This window comes from Zymoseptoria tritici, chromosome 5 (assembly GCF_000219625.1).
Source record: "Zymoseptoria tritici IPO323 chromosome 5, whole genome shotgun sequence".
Classification (NCBI taxonomy): domain Eukaryota; kingdom Fungi; phylum Ascomycota; class Dothideomycetes; order Mycosphaerellales; family Mycosphaerellaceae; genus Zymoseptoria; species Zymoseptoria tritici.
The window spans coordinates 2,600,480-2,617,147 of record NC_018214.1 but is presented as its reverse complement, the minus strand read 5'-3'; the positions used below and the strand labels follow the sequence as shown (position 1 = coordinate 2,617,147).

The 16,668-nt window shown below is 46.5% G+C and overlaps 3 protein-coding genes across 3 annotated transcripts; 2 read left to right on the top strand and 1 right to left on the bottom strand.

The window, feature by feature from the left end:
* Positions 1-518: 518 nt before the first annotated feature.
* Positions 519-1,190, top strand: MYCGRDRAFT_42777 (uncharacterized protein; the record flags this gene model as incomplete). The annotated part of the gene is made up of 1 exon (XM_003852382.1): positions 519-1,190. A coding segment is annotated over one exon (672 nt), but the record flags the coding sequence as incomplete, so codon positions are not given.
* Positions 1,191-2,434: 1,244 nt separating this feature from the next.
* Positions 2,435-4,066, top strand: MYCGRDRAFT_72635 (uncharacterized protein; the record flags this gene model as incomplete). The annotated part of the gene is made up of 2 exons (XM_003852383.1): positions 2,435-2,547; positions 2,627-4,066. 2 exons carry the CDS (start codon positions 2,452-2,454, stop codon positions 3,872-3,874), a joined length of 1,344 nt encoding a protein of 447 aa, XP_003852431.1.
* A 9,617-nt stretch (positions 4,067-13,683) lies between these two features.
* Positions 13,684-16,066, bottom strand: MYCGRDRAFT_93554 (uncharacterized protein; the record flags this gene model as incomplete). The annotated part of the gene is made up of 2 exons (XM_003852334.1): positions 13,684-15,609; positions 15,668-16,066. The coding sequence occupies 2 exons, from the start codon at positions 16,064-16,066 to the stop codon at positions 13,684-13,686; spliced, it is 2,325 nt and encodes a 774-aa protein (XP_003852382.1).
* Positions 16,067-16,668: the final 602 nt, after the last annotated feature.

Here is a 16,668-nt window from a genome sequence, read left to right as displayed (position 1 = left end):
CGGATGCGGACAGCGACGGCGGAATCACCAGACTGATGACGCCTCCCCACGGGAAGGACAAAGCCGCGGGCGGTTGTATGGATCTGGCCTCAGCGCTGGCGCTGTTCTTCCAGCTCTTGCCGATACGGAAATGTAACAGAGAGAAGACTCGTGCGTGCCTCAGGCCGTAAAATCCTGACTAAGCAAGCTGTATTTCTCTTCGTCCACGGGTACGTACCTCCGACCTCTTTTAGATAGGTGCTACCTTATCTACAACCAATTGTCTCCCTCCTCTTTCTGGGATGATCTGGTGTGCGAGAGATATCTCCGGGACTTGAGGCATCATGCTCCGGACTGTATTCCTCTGGGTGCTACAGGAATTCGGAAGTCCTGTGCCGAGGAATGCAAAATCTCAGTCGAACGCGCCGGACCTACAACAACGCGTCGACCTCGGAATCAAAGCAACACAGCGCTGATGTCTTATACCCTCCCACAATATTTACCATTCGCCATGCTTGCTTCACCCCACACATGCCGCTATGCGGTACACAAGGCCACTCCTTGGGCTCTTTGCCGTGGCTTGTAGCTTGAGTGGACTGGCTTTGGCTCAGATCAACCTTGGAGCCGCCATCCCGTACGGTATCATTGCGAACACAGCCATCACCAACACAGGAGCTACTGTCGTCAATGGAAGGATCGCCCTCGTCAACGACGCCACTTCGATCACTGGATTCCCGCCCGGACTCTCGAGTGGTGTCGATGCAGGCAATGCGGCCGCAGGACTGGCCCGTCAAGATGCTCAGACAGCCTACGATGCTGCGGCAGGCCAGATACCTACCAGCCAAAGCGGAAGCGAACTTGGTGGTCTGTTCCTCGTACGAGGGACTTATGCCATCGCATCCTCTGCGAGCATCACCGGCACGCTTGTCCTTGACGGCGGCAATGACGCAAACTCGCAGTTCATCTTTCAGATTGGATCTACCTTGACCACATCTGCTGCTGCGTCTGTTGTTCTTGTCAATGGGGCGCAAGCTTGCAATGTCTTCTGGCAGGTGTCTTCATCAGCTACGCTAGGCACTGACACGGCCTTGTCCGGGAACATTATCGCTCTGACGTCGATCTCACTGAGGGCTGGAGTGAATGTTGATGGAGGATTGTACGCGCTGAATGGGGCGGTGACCCTGATTGGCGATGTGGTCACAGCACAACAGGATTGTCTTAGGCAGGGACTACCGCCTCCTGCGTACCTCACCACGACGAGCGCTGTCGAGTCTACAAGCTTGACCACGGGTAGCATCATGACGTCAACATCTGGTGAGTCGGCAACTACGACTAGCGAAGTGGACGACCAGCCTGACGGGTCCATAGAAGCATTTCCGGAGGATGAAACAACGACGAGCGTGCCGAGTAGCGGAGGTGGTGTGACGGGAACGGCTTCGACTACCAGCACATCCGCGGAAGGTTCGACATTTACAGCCTCGCCCGGGTATTCAACAACGTTGCTGTCTTCACCGCAGATTGTGTCCACGCCGGCGCTGGTATCGACAACAACGACAACGACAACAACGACAGCCGCTTCTTCGAGCGCAGTCTCCGTCCCGATACCAGCGTCGAGCGGAACAATACCCGTGTTGAGCGGAACATCATCTGGTGGTCCTGCGTCTAGCACAGCAGTCTTGTCCAGCACGATTGCATCCGAAACCTTGCCGATTACGACTCCCTCAAGCACGATGTCCACAACGGTGATAACTGCATCCACCACCACGATCAATATTACACGATCAATATTACATCGTCTAGTACGAGTACAGCTATAATGCCGGCAAGCACAACATCCTCTACATCTTCAATAACGACCCAAAGTACAGCCGTGTCGACAATATGGACGACAGCACTCTGTTCTTCAAGGACGAGGCGGACGACAACACTGTTCGCAACAACCACAACAACAACATGCCCTCCCGTTCGAAGTACAACAGTGTCGACGATTTGGACAACGGCGCTTTGTCCTTTAGAGGCGAGGAGTACGACAACTGTTAATGTGACTGCGACTGTGACGACGTGTCCTTCCGATGCGTCGTGTATTGCGAGGAAGGAGACAGTTACCACGACGAAGTGTCCGCCGCTGTTAGGATGAGACGCCTTCGCTCTCCTCATGTCGTTTGCTTGGTAGCTACATAGGCTATATGCGAGTTTGGACAATCTGCTTGCTCTGTCGTAGTCGTATTGGTTCTCTCAAGCCAGGTTGTTGATATCGCGTACAGCTGCAAGGTTGAAGCTTGGAGCTAAGCTTAAATATCCTTGAAAGCTTACTAAATCTCATCTTTGATTCGTTGTGCGGGGTCAGTGGGCTAGTCTCGTTGAGGAAGGCCGAAGCGATGACGTTCCAATGTTACTGAATACTTACATCCGCCGTTTGTCCGCCGCGTGCCAACACTTCCTCCTTCAAACACGCACGCCGAGACAACAATAATGGCCGCTCCCAAGCTTGCGAAGTTCGGCACGAATGTGGCCAGGGGAGTGGGGAGACTCTCGACCGAGATCATGGAGTCTGGCTCCGGCAGCTACGTGAGTAGATCGAACGGCACAAGGCCTGAAGATACCAGCTTTGCTACGCCCCACAGCTTGCTGACCTCTTTGCATCTAGGTCACCATGACGAGCGGGCGGAAATACTTGGACTTCACATGTGGCATTGGCGTTGCGAATCTCGGACACTGCCATCCCACTGTCACCAAGGCCGCTCAGGAACAGGTCGGCAAGCTAGTCCACGGCCAAATCAACATTGCCTTTCAGAAGTCCTACCTCGAACTTGTGGAGAAGATGCTTCCCGTTATGCCCGACAAATCCCTTGATACCTTCTTCTTCTGGAACTCCGGTGCTGAAGCGGTCGAGGCGGCGATCAAGTTAGCCCGCCATGCGACAAAGAAGCAGAATGTCATCGTGATGCAGGGTTCCTACCACGGCCGTACGTTCGGCACGATGGCCATGACTCGCAGCAAAACAGTGTACGGTCAAGGATATGCACCACTCATGCCTGGCGTCTTCTCTGTGGCCTTTCCATACTGCGCTCAATGCTCGATTGCGAAGCATACAGGCGGCAAATTTGGGTATGACAACTGCTGCATGGATCCAGTCCTCCAGCTGGAGCATCTGTTGAAGCGCGAGACTGCACCCAGTGATACGGCGGCCATTATCATCGAGACTGTTCTGGGAGAGGGCGGATATGTACCACCGCCGCCCGGCTATCTGGAGAAGGTCAGGGAGATCTGCGACAAGCACAACATCTTGTTGATAGCGGATGAAGTGCAATGCGGGTATGGGCGGACGGGAAAGATGTTCGCAGTGGAGCACTTTGGCGTCCGGCCGGATATCCTGATCATGGCAAAAGGGATTGCAAATGGCTTTCCACTTTCTGCGATTGCCTCACGGAAGGAGCTGATGGATACGCAGCCGCCGGGTAGCATGGGCGGGACTTACGCCGGGAATGCTGTGTCTTGCGCAGCTGGTGTTGCTGTTCTGGATGCATTCAAGAATGAAGGTATTCTTGATAACGTCAACTTGCGAGGGAAGGAACTAAAGGGCATGCTCGAGAGTTGTTGGAGGGACCCGAGTATGGGAAGGATCATTCACGATGTTCGCGGGTTGGGCTTGATGCTGGCGCTAGAGTGCAAGGATGGGCATGGCTATGCGAGCAAGATCCAGGCGAAGTGTATGGAGAAGGACCTGCTGTTGCTGACGACTTCAATACACGACACGATACGGTTCATCCCGCCGTTGAATGTGTCGGCGGAGGAGATGGCTAAAGGATGTCGGATAATACAACAGGCGATTAAGGAGGTCGCCGAGGGGGCTAATCCGGAGGAGACGGGGTCGAAGGGACAGGCGTTAGAGTAATCGATATGCTGTAGCGGAGGCTGGCCGACTAGGCTTTAAATCTCTGTCGAGGAGCTTACTCTCTTAGCTTATAGGACGCTGTAGGAGAGAGGAGCGGCTTGCATTGCAGCTCGTTCGAGGAGATAAGCTGTTGGTAATCTTCTTATTAGCATTAGCTAAGCAACGCAAATGTACGAGCAAAATTAGCCCGAATATACATCTACCTCTCTAAGGCGATTCTAAAGTTACTCTATATAATTCGACGTCCGCACATATCGAGTCGATCTTATAGGTCGACTCGGAAGGCATATAGCTTAGGAGCTCTAAAGAACATGTATAAAACTGGGTATAAACCTCGGTCCGAGTCGGAAGTTCCGAAAACTATTATTTATAGAACTTTGCTAGGACATTTCGATATATGTACCTATCGAGTCGACCTCTAGGATCGACTCGGAGGATGTCTCTAATAATGCGCTCTATAAAGTAGGAGCTTTGCTACTTAAAAGTAAAAGTAGAAATATAGAAGGTACACCTATACAGCTCGATATATAGACAGATTAAGTCGACCTACTAGGTCGAGCCGGAAGGTAAGACATCGACTGTAAAGAAGGGTATCTACCTAGGTAATAGGAATGTCTTATTTCTACTAGTATATATATCTATAACATATCGATATATAGGTATACCGAGTCGATCTAGTCTATTAACCCGGAGGGTATAGACATCGAATTGTTATATAATAGTTCTAGTAGTACTAAGGATAAAGTCGTTTTGTTAGTCTTATATACTACCTAACAAATCGATATATGTCTAGCGCGGCTCGATTAGGCAGGTCGACCCAATGTAGGCATATATCGATATATAAGGTATTAGCCTTAGAAAGTTTTATTTATATATTCCTCCTCTTAGTCTAACAAATCGATATATATCTAGCGCGGCTCGATTAGACAGGTCGACTCGATATAGGCATATATCGACTTACTAGATACTATTCTAAGAAAGTTTTATTTATATATTCCTCCTCTTAGTCTAACGAATCGATATATACCTCTATTAAGTCGATTAGGTAGGTCGACTCGATATAGGCATATATCGACTTACTAGGTACTAGTTTTAGAAAGTTTTATTTATATATCTCCTCTCTTAATCTAATATGTCGATATATAGCTATACCGAGTCGATTACATAGGTCGACTCGATGTATGCTAGTATCGACATATTAGATAGAGGTAATATTAAGAAATAAATATCTCCTAGGTTTTGTAATCTAATATGTCGATATATAGCTATACCGAGTCGATTAGATAGTTCGACTTAACATATACTAGTATCGATATGTTAGACAGATATAATACTAGGAAATAAATATCTTATAAGATTTTGTAATCTAACAAATCGATATATGTCTAGACCGGCTTAATTAGGCAGGTCGACCCGATATAGCTATATATCGATTTATAAGGAAGAAGTAGTACTAAGTAACAAATATCTAATTAGTTTCTTAATCTAATAAATCGATATATACCTAGACTAGGTCTATTAGGCAGGTCGACCCGGTATAGGTATATATCGACATATTAGGTAGAGGTTATTAGGTAATAAAGGGCAATATCTATATTTAGTACTAAGCTTTGCCCTTACTAATCGATGTATGTCTAGACCGACTCGATTAGACAGGTCGACTCGATATACCTATATATCGATATGTTAGCTATAGGCCGAAAGCCCGAACTCTATTTTTGCTACTAAACTAACTAAACTAGACCCTTACAATTCGATGTGTGTCTAGCGCGGCTGGATTAGGCAGGTCGACCCGATGTAGGTATATATCGACTTAGAAGGTACTCGTATTAGAAACTCCTCTCTAAATTTCTTTCCTCTTAGTTTAATATATCGATATATATATATATCGAGTCGATTAGATAGGTCGACCCGATATAGATATATATCGATATAGGAGGAACTAGTTTTAGGAAGTTCTCTTTAAATAACTCCCCTCTTAGTCTTATAAGTCGATGTCTATGCCCTTCGAGTCGATAACGTAGGTCGACTCGATATATATATACATTAATATGTTAGCTATAGGTTAAAAGGCTAAGCTCTATTTTTAGCACTAAACTAGACTCTTATACATCGATGTATGTCTAGCGCGACCCGATTAGGAAGGTCGACCCGGTAGAGGTATATATCGACATATTAGATAAAGGGAAGAGTAATAATTAAAAGTTAAACTTATATATAGTACTAAAACGTCGTCGGCTTACTAATCGATGCATGTCTTAATCGACTCGATTAGGAAGGTCGACCTAGTAGAGGTATATATCGACTTATAAGACAAAGAGGAGAGAAAGTTAGATAGAACTTTATAGAACTAGGACCTAACGTATCGATATACATATATATTAAGTCGATTAAATAGGTCGACTCGATATAGGCATATATCGATATGTTAGGTATAGGTTAGGAGGCCGAACTCTATTCTTAGCGCTAAACTAGACCTTTATAATTCGATGCATATCTAGCGCAGCTCGATAAGGTAGGTCGACCTAGTATAGGCATATATCGATTCGTTAGGTAAGATTTTAAATAAAATAAAGGGAAATTTCTATATTTAGTATAAAACTAGACCCTTACAATTCGATGCATGTCTAGACTAGCTCGATTAGGCAGGTCGACCCGATGTAGGTATATGTCGACATGTTAGGTAAAGGTTATTAGGAAATAATAGGTAATATCTATTTTTAGTATAGAACTTTATGCTTACTAATCGATGCATGTCTAGACCGAGTCGATTAGGTAGGTCGACCCGGTATACCTATTTATCGACATGTTAGGTAAAGGTTATTAGGATATAATAGGTAAGGTCTATTTTTAGTAAAGAACTTTACGCTTACTAATCGATGCATGTCTAGACTAAGTCGATTAGGCAGGTCGTCCTAGTATAGGTATATATCGACATGTTAGGTAAAGCTTTATAGAGTAATAAAAGCTAGGGTTTACTATAAGTACCTAACTCTAGTCTTACAAATCGATACTAGTATATATCGAGTTAATTAGACAGGTCGACTTAGTCTAGATATATATCGACTTATAAGGGGCAGGTTATAGAGGTAATAAAAAGGTATGTCTATATTTAGTACTTAACTTTACGCTTACTAATCGATGCATGTCTAGGCCGGCTCGATTAGGCAGGTCGACTTAGTATAGGTATATATCGATTTCTAAGGATTAGGCTATAGGGGTAATCTAGGGTATAGTCGATATTAAGTACTTAACTCTACTCTTACGAATCGATATATAGGTATATCGAGTCGATTAGATAGGTCGACTCGACTTAGAGATATATCGATATATTAGGTAAAGCTTCTAGTAGTTTATAAGGTAAATATTATTTATAGTACTAAATGCTTATCTTAAGGATCGATACTAGCTATAGCAGGTCGATACGATAGGTCGACTCGATATATATTAGTATCGATTTAGCTTAGTATAACTAGAAAGTATAATAGTAGAGATTTGTTTCTTACTTTACCTATAGCCTACTTATATCGATGCTAGCGCAGATCGAGTCGATTACGTAGGTCGACTCGGTCTAGACACCTATTAATTCGGTCTAGCGCAAACCTTAAAACATAGAGGTCGACATTTGTCCCTTTCCCTACCTATACCCTACTAGTGTCGATGTTAGTATATATCGAGTCGACCTATTAGATCGACTTAGTATGTACTACTATCGATTTGGCCTAGCGTATACCTTAAACGTTATAGCACTTATTATTTCCTCCCCTAGGAGATTAGCCTCTTATGTCGATGTTAGTATATATCGAGTCGACCTATTAGATCGACTTAGTATATACTAGCATCGATTCGGCCTAGCGTAGACTTAAAAACATAGAGGTCGATATCTACCCCTTTACTTAAAGCTACCCTACTAATGTCGATACTAGCGTATATCGAGTCGACCTATTAGATCGACTTAGAATGTACTAGCATCGATTCGGCCTAGTATAAACCTTAAAAGTTATAGTAATTATTAGTTCCTCCCCTAAGAGATTAGCCTCTTAGGTCGATATTAGTGTATATTAAGTCGATTAGACAGGTCGACTCGATCTAGGCATATATCGATTCGGCCTAGCGTGGACTTTAAAAACGAGGGGCGATTTTTGTTCCTAGATATCCTTTTACTCTACGAACATCGATAGTAGTGTATATCGAGTCGATTAGACAGGTCGACTCGGTCTAGGCATGTATCGATTCGGCCTAGTATAAACTTTAAAAGTAAAGGGCAAGTTTCGTTCTTACTTACCCCTCTACCTTACTAACGTTAATGTTAGCGTAAATCGAGTCGATTAGACAGGTCGACTCGGTCTAGCTAAGTATCGATTCGGCCTAGCGTAAACTTTAATTAGAAAAGGATATAATTTATCTCTTACTCTCCTTTTATCTCTCTAATATCGATGCTAGTGTAGATCGAGTCGACCTAGGCAATCGACTCGAAATGCCCTAGTATCGACTTAGTATAGTATAAACTTTAATTAGAAAAAGATATAATTTTTTTTCTTACCCTCCTCCTACCTCTCTAATATCGAGTTTAGAAAAAGACAGTATCTATTTCTTACCCTACTTCTGCTTCTCTTCTATCGATGTTAGTATATATCGAGTCGACCTAGCCTATCGACCTAGTCTAGACACCTATCGATTCGGCCTAGCGCAAGCCTTTATACTAAGAGGCGATTTTCGTTCCTAGATATTCTTCTATACTACGAACGTCGATGCTAGCGTATATCGAGTCGATAAAGCAGGTCGACTCGGTCTAGGTATAAATCGATTCGGCCTAGCGTAAACCTTAAAACATAAAAGTCGATTTCTACTCCTATATCTCCTTTTACTCTACTAACGTCGATGTTAGTATATATCGGGTCGATCTAATATGTCGACTCGATATGCGCTAACATCGATTTGGTCCAGCGTAAACTATAATTAATAAAGGGGTAAATCTGTTTAGTGCCCTATTTCTACCTATCTAATATCGATGCTTATATTTACTAAGTCGATTAGGCAGATCGACTTAGTCTAGACATATATCGATTCGGCCTAGCGTAAATTGTAGTCGATACTAGTTCTGTTCTAGACATTTACTCTACTAAGTCGGTGTTAGTATATATTAGGTCGATCTAATAGGTCGACTCGATATACGCTAATATTAATTCGGTCTAGCGTAAACTATAATTATTAAAGGAGGAATTCTGTTTTATGCCCTATTCCTACCTATCTAATATCGATACTAGCGTAGATCGAGTCGATTAGACAGGTCGACTTAATATACCCTAGTATCGATTCGGTCTAGCGTAAACTTAATCTATAAAGAGCAATACCTGTTCCTTCCTAGACATATAGTCTACTTACGTCGATACCTATATAAATCGAGTCGATCTACCCTATCGACTCGATATATAATAGTATTCGTAGAGTTGTTGTTCTGCCAATGAGGGCACAGGTTAGCGACCGTGTCAACATTAAATCGAGAGAGTGCGTCTGCAAGGGCATTGTCCTCAGATGACAACTACATAGCCTATATGCAGATCGACTTCGCAAGGCAAAGAAGGAGGAGGTCGCGAAGGAGTTCGTTCGCGCTACTATGTACCTGTTGCTTAGTAAGAGCGCTGCACACCGTCGTGTTGTCGCTGTAAGCTGTAACGACGCAGTTGCGCTACTCGTCGCTCTACCTCGTGAAGGACAACCAGACAGCTATTATCTCTGCGATGTTAATGTGCGCAGATTCGTGTCGCGGCATAGCGAAGAAATAATGTAGATAGACCTAATTCTGTCGCCATTCGTTCGTGCTATTGCTATACCAGAACGCACCGAGTCTAATATTCGACGCGTCTGTAAAGAGGTGTATCTGGCGGAGAGCCGGCTCTATTAGCATGCGTGTGCTATTGCTGTATCTTAAGGCGCGCAGCTACTATTCTAGGTTGTATCGGACTAACGAAGGTAGGTGTTGTTTACGCGTGGTAAAAGAGGCTACGAACATAAACGTTGTAACCAGGAAAGCACGTCTAACGTCGATAACTCGTGCTGCCTATAACAGACGCCCTGCCAGTGCCTCTATGTCGCTGCGTGTAACTAATTTGTTCTGCAGCACTACTATAATGTCGGATATTACCCTATGTTGCTTCTCTTCTAATAGCAATACTATTATAGTCTCGGAGTTAATTGTAATGCTAAGTACTTCGACTATTATGCCCTTAACGTCCTTCTTTACATTGTAGGGCATTCCGAGCTCTTTTGTAACTACTGCCTATATGTGGTGCACCGACGCTCTTGCAGCGGCTGTTATAACTACGAAGATAAAGTCGTTAAGGTAGTAGTAGAGCGGCGCTCCGAGTTGTTGTTCTAGTATCTAGTAGAGCGCCTCTACGAAGAGGTTAAACAACACTAGAGCTGTGCGCAGGCCGAAGGGCAAGCAGCATTCGACAAAGGTAGCATCGTTCTATTAGAAGGCCATTAATCGTCTGTCTTTTATTGCGACTAGCACGTTTCGGAAGGCGTCCTTTACGTCCTTTTTAATAATCGTGCAGCTATATCCTGCCTTAATCACTTGCAAGATTACGTCCTCGAAGGAGTCGTAGACAATAGCGCTGTAGACCTCTGCAATAGTACTATTTACCAAGCGCTCTTAGCGGAATCGTAGGTATAACAGGTTGTGTATCCGTTGCAATCCGCCGTCGTGTTTAGGGACCTGCCCTAGTAGTAAACAGACCGCTCGTTGCGCTCTTATAATGCGACCTAACTTAAGGTCTAAGGCCACCTTGCTCTCGATATCGGCGCTGTCGGTAATGTCGTAGTTTTTGCATTAGCGGTCTAGCAGGGTTCCCTCAGAGCTAATTGCCGCACCAAAGTGCAAGATGTGGTCTATCTTATATAGCAGCCTAGGGTAAGGATAATAGCGCAGAAGGTACGACCACGCGTAGCGCCTAAGTATCGACACCCCTCGAGGAAGTAGTGTGTTGTAGATATATAGATCGAAAGGTAGGAGTGTGTTCGGCCGTATGCTATTACTCTTAATGCAATCCACTACCTTAGTCCTTGTTGCACTTCGTAGCAGGGTAGTCGCCGGCACAACGGTTGCACACATGTTTAAAGCCTCCCCAGCATAGTTCTTTACACCCTTTGCTGTTGTAGTTCTTGCAGACTTGTAGGCTAGCTTTTTCTCGTCCGGCTTGAAATAAGCGGTTGCCGTCCGTGTCGGATCGGCTTCTCTTTTGTAGTGCTATAGTGCGAGCGAGCATCGCGATATTGTAGACGTGCGTCGTAAGGTAGGCGTGTTCGTAAACAGCAAGCTAATTGTCCGGTTTTGTGACGCCTCTGTCGATAATAAGGTCGTAAGAGCGAAGCGCAAATCGTCTGACGATGTTCTTCTAGTTATAGCCGAGGTTAACGAGCTTAGCAATAAGGCTCTAGAATCGGATTATAGCTATAATTAGTGTAGGATTGCTGTAGAAAGTAGCTATAATGTAGGTGTAGTTGTTAAAGCCCTCGAACTACACGCTTAGATAGGTGTAATCCTCTACCTTCGCGTTAGTCGTAGTAGACTGTTTGCCGCCAGTAATAAGTTAGAATGCCTTATAGCGGTTGTCGGTTGCTGCGCCTTCCGCCGAGCTGAATTAGCTAGCTCTAAGCTTGCAGAGGTTAACTAGTTTAAAAGAGTCCTTGTAGATCTCTTTAATGTATTTGCCCTCGATGTCGTTAAGGGTGTTAAGAAGGGGTGTGTATTCCTTAGGGAACTTACTGCCGTCTGTGTCCGGTGTACTACCGCGCATGCGGCTCCTACTCCTTCTGCTACGCGCCAAAGCGTCTATCTTAGCCTTGTGCTTTTCTTTAGCACATATCGCCTCTTGCTCGCGCAGCTTTTTCTTATGCACCAACTCGGCTAGTTGTTCCTGTAGCACTAACGCGTTATGCTAGGCTTGCGATAGCATAACGCCTTTTTCTATCGCGGCCGCGATAGCGAGGAGATCGAGGGTGTTGTTTATCGCGCTACCGGTGTTTATCGTCCGTAGTAGTCTACCTGGTCTTCTCTTTTCTTTATTATTTAGAGGGGACGGTCGTAAAGGGCGTACCTCGTCGCTATTACTGTCCTCGTAGTTACCGTCTAGCTCTTAAAGTTCGTCTGAACTTCTATAGTTACGTAACCCGAGACCCTTGTTTCCAGCTATAGTGTTAGCGTGGATTACAACAACCCTTTAACGCGCTATTGCGCAACAGCGCCGCATCCGGAGCGCCTAGACACTTGGGTGTTTAATAATGTCGATAAAAGGAATCGAATGGTACCGCGCAATCGATAAAAGAAGTGGTATTCAAAACGTAACGGCCAGCATAGCGTAAATGAACAGGATGAAGTTCTCACTAGTGGTGAGAATCCGGTTATTACGCCCTTACGCACAGACCCCTCTCAATTAATTTATTAAAAGGTATAAGAAGGGCATAACGTAGGTTCTAGATATATATATTTTAACTTAGTAGTTAGTATATTAATACTTTGTATACTAGGTCGATTGCCTAGGTCGACTCGATTTGTATAGGTATCGATATGTTAGACTAGACTGTTAATACTACTAAACCTTATCTTTCTAGTACTTAGGAATATAGTCCTTATAATTCGATGCCTATACAAATCGAGTCGATCTAGGCTATCGACTCGATATATAAAGCATCGATTTATTAAAAGGTATAGAAGGTATATAAAGTAGGATTTGCTACTATATAGCTAAAGCTAGTTCTAAAGTATCGATACTTTGTATACTATGTCGATAGCCTAGATCGACTCGATATGCATAGGCATCGATACATTAGACCAGACTATTAATGCTACTAAACCTTATATTTCTAGCACTTCGGAATATAGTCCTAACGTATCGATATCTATGCAAATCGAGTCGATCTAGCCTATCGACTCGATATATAAGAGCATCGATTTACTAAGAAATATATAAAGGATATACTAGGTAAATCTTTGTAGCTAACATAACATACATAGTTACAGGCGTGCATTCGATAGAGGACGAACAGAGCTTTATTTTAAGCTACTCGGTGTGTCGCTAGCTACTATAGTCGTAGAGATATTGCGTTTTAAAGTAATGCCGTTTAAGCAGCCTATCCGCACATTGCTCTCTCTAAAACGCAGCGCTATACAAGCAGTGGTATTACGACGCAATAGGGCGAGGCTGTACGATAAAGTTTGATTACGCTACGAGCAGAACAAACAATTAAGAGCGATAGTTAGGCGTTAGCGTTGGGCGTTAGGCGAATTTGGGGGGCTGGCGCGGTGCGGTGCGGGTTAAAGCCCGCGACGACGGCCTTGTCGAAGATTCCGAGAGCATTCACAGTTAACTCGGTATCGCTCGCAGCACGCTACATGTATTACTACTTGCTCGTCGTAACTTGCTCTCTCGGATGCCGTTAAGAACGAAGCATTTGGCTAAGGATTAGTGAAGATATAGCGTTATGTAAGGAGGAACGTCTATAGTAGAGGTAGCAGCACTATAAGACGGCTACAAGATCGGTCGCCATGTTGGCTATAGTGCGTGCGCGAAAGACATTGTAAGGGAGATTAATTATTCCGATCTAGTAGAGCTTGCTACCAAGTGCTGCTGCTCCGTTAGGGGTTCGCTTTTCTTCGTAAAAATCAAAAGTGCAATAGGACTCGCTGCTGCTAGCCTTTTAGCAAAATCAAAATCGTAGTCTAGTCCGCCCGCACTCTCGCCTTTCGTATCGTACGCTCTCGCCTCCACAGTCTCTCCCCCCTTCCTTCGCAGGGGCTTCTTACCCTAATCGTCCAAGCTTTCCCAATGCTTATCGACCACTTGCTCGTCTGATTGATCAACCACTCTTTCTGCGGACTTGGGCTCGGGGGTGGCTTTCCCGCTTTTCGCCTGTGGTGCAGGTCTCTCTGTAGAAGTGATCCCCGAGGTGGCTGTAGCCCGCTTCTTATTTGGTCGACTCGCAGAGGCGGGAGATGCACTTTGAGCGTCGCGCTTCCTATCAATCTTGAGCTTCTTTCCGGCGCGGTCGCTGGTAGGGACGGGGCTACCGAGACGCTTCGAGCGATCGCCTTTGCTCGGAGTAGCATCGGCACTATCGTCATCACCATCACCCATCGGGTCAAAGTTGAGTGGTCGTGCTCTGTCTCTAGCCGCCCGACGACTTGACTGACTGCGAGTCGAAGGCGCACTTATCGGCTTCTTTTCCTTGGTCAGAGCAGTAGCGTCGACCACCTCCTCGTTACGAACGCCTCCAGTGTCGACATCGTTCGCACCGCCGCCGTCCTTATCGATAATCACAGCAGCGCCTTCTTCTCTCGGCGAAGTCGCGATAGCAGTGTCACCTCGCTTCTCCTCTGCTTCAACCATTGCCATAACTTCGTCGGTGTTGGGATCCAAAGGAAGCAGACTCTCCATGTCCTGTAGGTACGAGTCGTCGGTCGGAAATACCAATACGATCGTGAAGACAACCTTTCGGTCGTTGCCGTCTTTAATGTAGATCTGTACGTCGGTCCAGCTGAGTTCCGATCCCATGTCGTGAGCCCAAAGTATCTGGCGATCTTCGTCGGGTTGATTGAGATCGTGCATCGAAATCTGACCAAGTTTGGCACATTTCTTGACGAGCTCGAGAAACATTCGCCACCTGTCTCGCCAGTTCTCTTCGTTCTCGTTGTCCCGAGGATCGAGAGCTGGTGGCAGCGGCTTGTGCTCCCGGGGGACTCCGTGACGTGTGTAAACCCGCTTGAGGCGGTTGGCTCCTTCCAGACTGAAGTCCTCGTCCAACAAGGCGTGGTCTTCCTCGGTGCCTCCTCTGAAGTACATCTCCCGCGAATCCTGCTGGACGATCGTTTGTGCCACGCGCTGCGGCTCCGGCTCCTCTTCCTCCTCGTCTTTGATAGTCATCCACTGCGGCTCAAAGTCCACGAGTCGAAAGGGCACTGATTGGAATGTGTTTCTGTGCTCGGCCACAAAGAGTTTCCTCAAGCCGTTTGATAGGTGACTGAACCCCGTGCCCTTGGCGCGAGGGAACTTTGAGCTGAGATGGAGGACACAGTGGACGCGGTTCAGCTCCTCGCACTCCTTTTGTTTGTCGTTGAAGTGGGTCCAGATTGGCGAAGGGAACTTGCCATCTTCAAGTTGGAGATGTTGCCACTCGGGCAGCGGCCAGGGATATGTCTCGAATATTGCCTCGTACTGCGATCGCTGCTCCGAGGACGACAGCTGGGACAAACCTCGAAATTGACGCAGCACCCACCACAGCGTGTATCCATATACCAGGTTGGGTCCAGCGGTATCGTTCGAATCGAAAAGGCGGAGCTCGGCCCTGTCCATGTGCACGAGCTCGACTTTTTCAATTCGCTTTGATGAGGCTGCCATCTTCATCGGCACACGGTGCTGGTCCAAGAAATCAATCGGCCGAGGTGGATCAGGTAGAGCGTCCCATTTCTCTTTGTTCTGGAGCGCTACCACGATCGCTGCGGCTGAGTGTTTCGGGGAACCCAACCGACGAGAGGCCAACAAGCCTTCCAGGACGGGTGGCGCAACTTGCACCTGACGACCGCTCTGACGATTCGCCAATCCAACATACCCGTAAACCCGGAACTCGACCACCTCGGGGTTGTATGCCTTGGAGGAAATGTTTTCGAAGTCCGGGGTCTCGATAGCCGTGGCCTTGGCCAGAAGTCCTTTGTGCGTGGCGGTGACTTGTGGATGCTATCGAAATTGTGTTAGTACTCTCCATAATTGACGGTGCGTAGCGGGTAGGATGTACTCTTGCTCCCGATACGGGCTTCTTTCCTAGAGTCCTCCAATCCGCTGTAGCGTCTGCTTGCGCCAACCTTGCTTTCTTCGTCTTCGTAGCCCGGCTACGTGCCTTTTTCTTCTTCGCATTGGCACGTTCGAGATCATTCGCCTTCTCCTCCTCCACAACCTTGGCCAGCTTGGCGGACATTGCCAGGCCCCACTGAAGCATCGCTTTCGAGTCCAGCTCGCACGCGGCCAGACTGTCCGCCAGCGCCTTGCAGGTGACGTAGGTTGACCCGTCACCTTCCTCTCCTTCTGCATTCTGGTCAGGCACATTCACCTTCTGACGATGTGCAAGCTTCAGATGGGCTGCATCGTGGAGAAGGCGCTCTTCAACCTCCGCGCGCAGCTCGTCCTCGTCCCTCATGGTGACGGGTAGCAATATCAATTTTGCCGGTGTGTATGATTGCTTTTGGTAAGGCGAAGGAGTCGTAGTCGCAATGCGCAAAAATGTGCGGATGCGCTGGTGTTGTGAAGTGTGTTGTGTCCGATTCGATAGTGGTAAAGGTTTGGAAACGCGCGCAGATGCGGTGGTGCGGTGGTGCGTCGCGCGGTTGAGTGATAATTGCTTGTGAGGGCAATACCAGTGATGAACGATGTAGGGGAAGAAGGAAGCAAAGGGAATGATGTGTTGTGTGGTGGTGGTGTCGGATGTCGGTCGTGGGTGTGGTGAGGGAAGAACTGGAAGCGCCGTGGAAGATTTTGTGCCAGCTTGTGGACCGTGCACGCGCGAAGGAAGAGTCGCCGGCTCGTGAAAGCGGCGTGTGAAAGCTTGACTTTTGAGCGTGAGACAGTCCGGGATGGGAGAAATGGGTTGTATTTGGTGGTGATTTGGCCGTATAATCCCACTCGGAGCTTCGATGTCGGCGCACGTGACAGGATTTGCCGTGAAGTGGATCTCGTGACAGTGACGTAGCAGACAGTAACGTAGCAGAGGTCGCTTCCCAAGCCGGCGGAGCGGGAACTGGG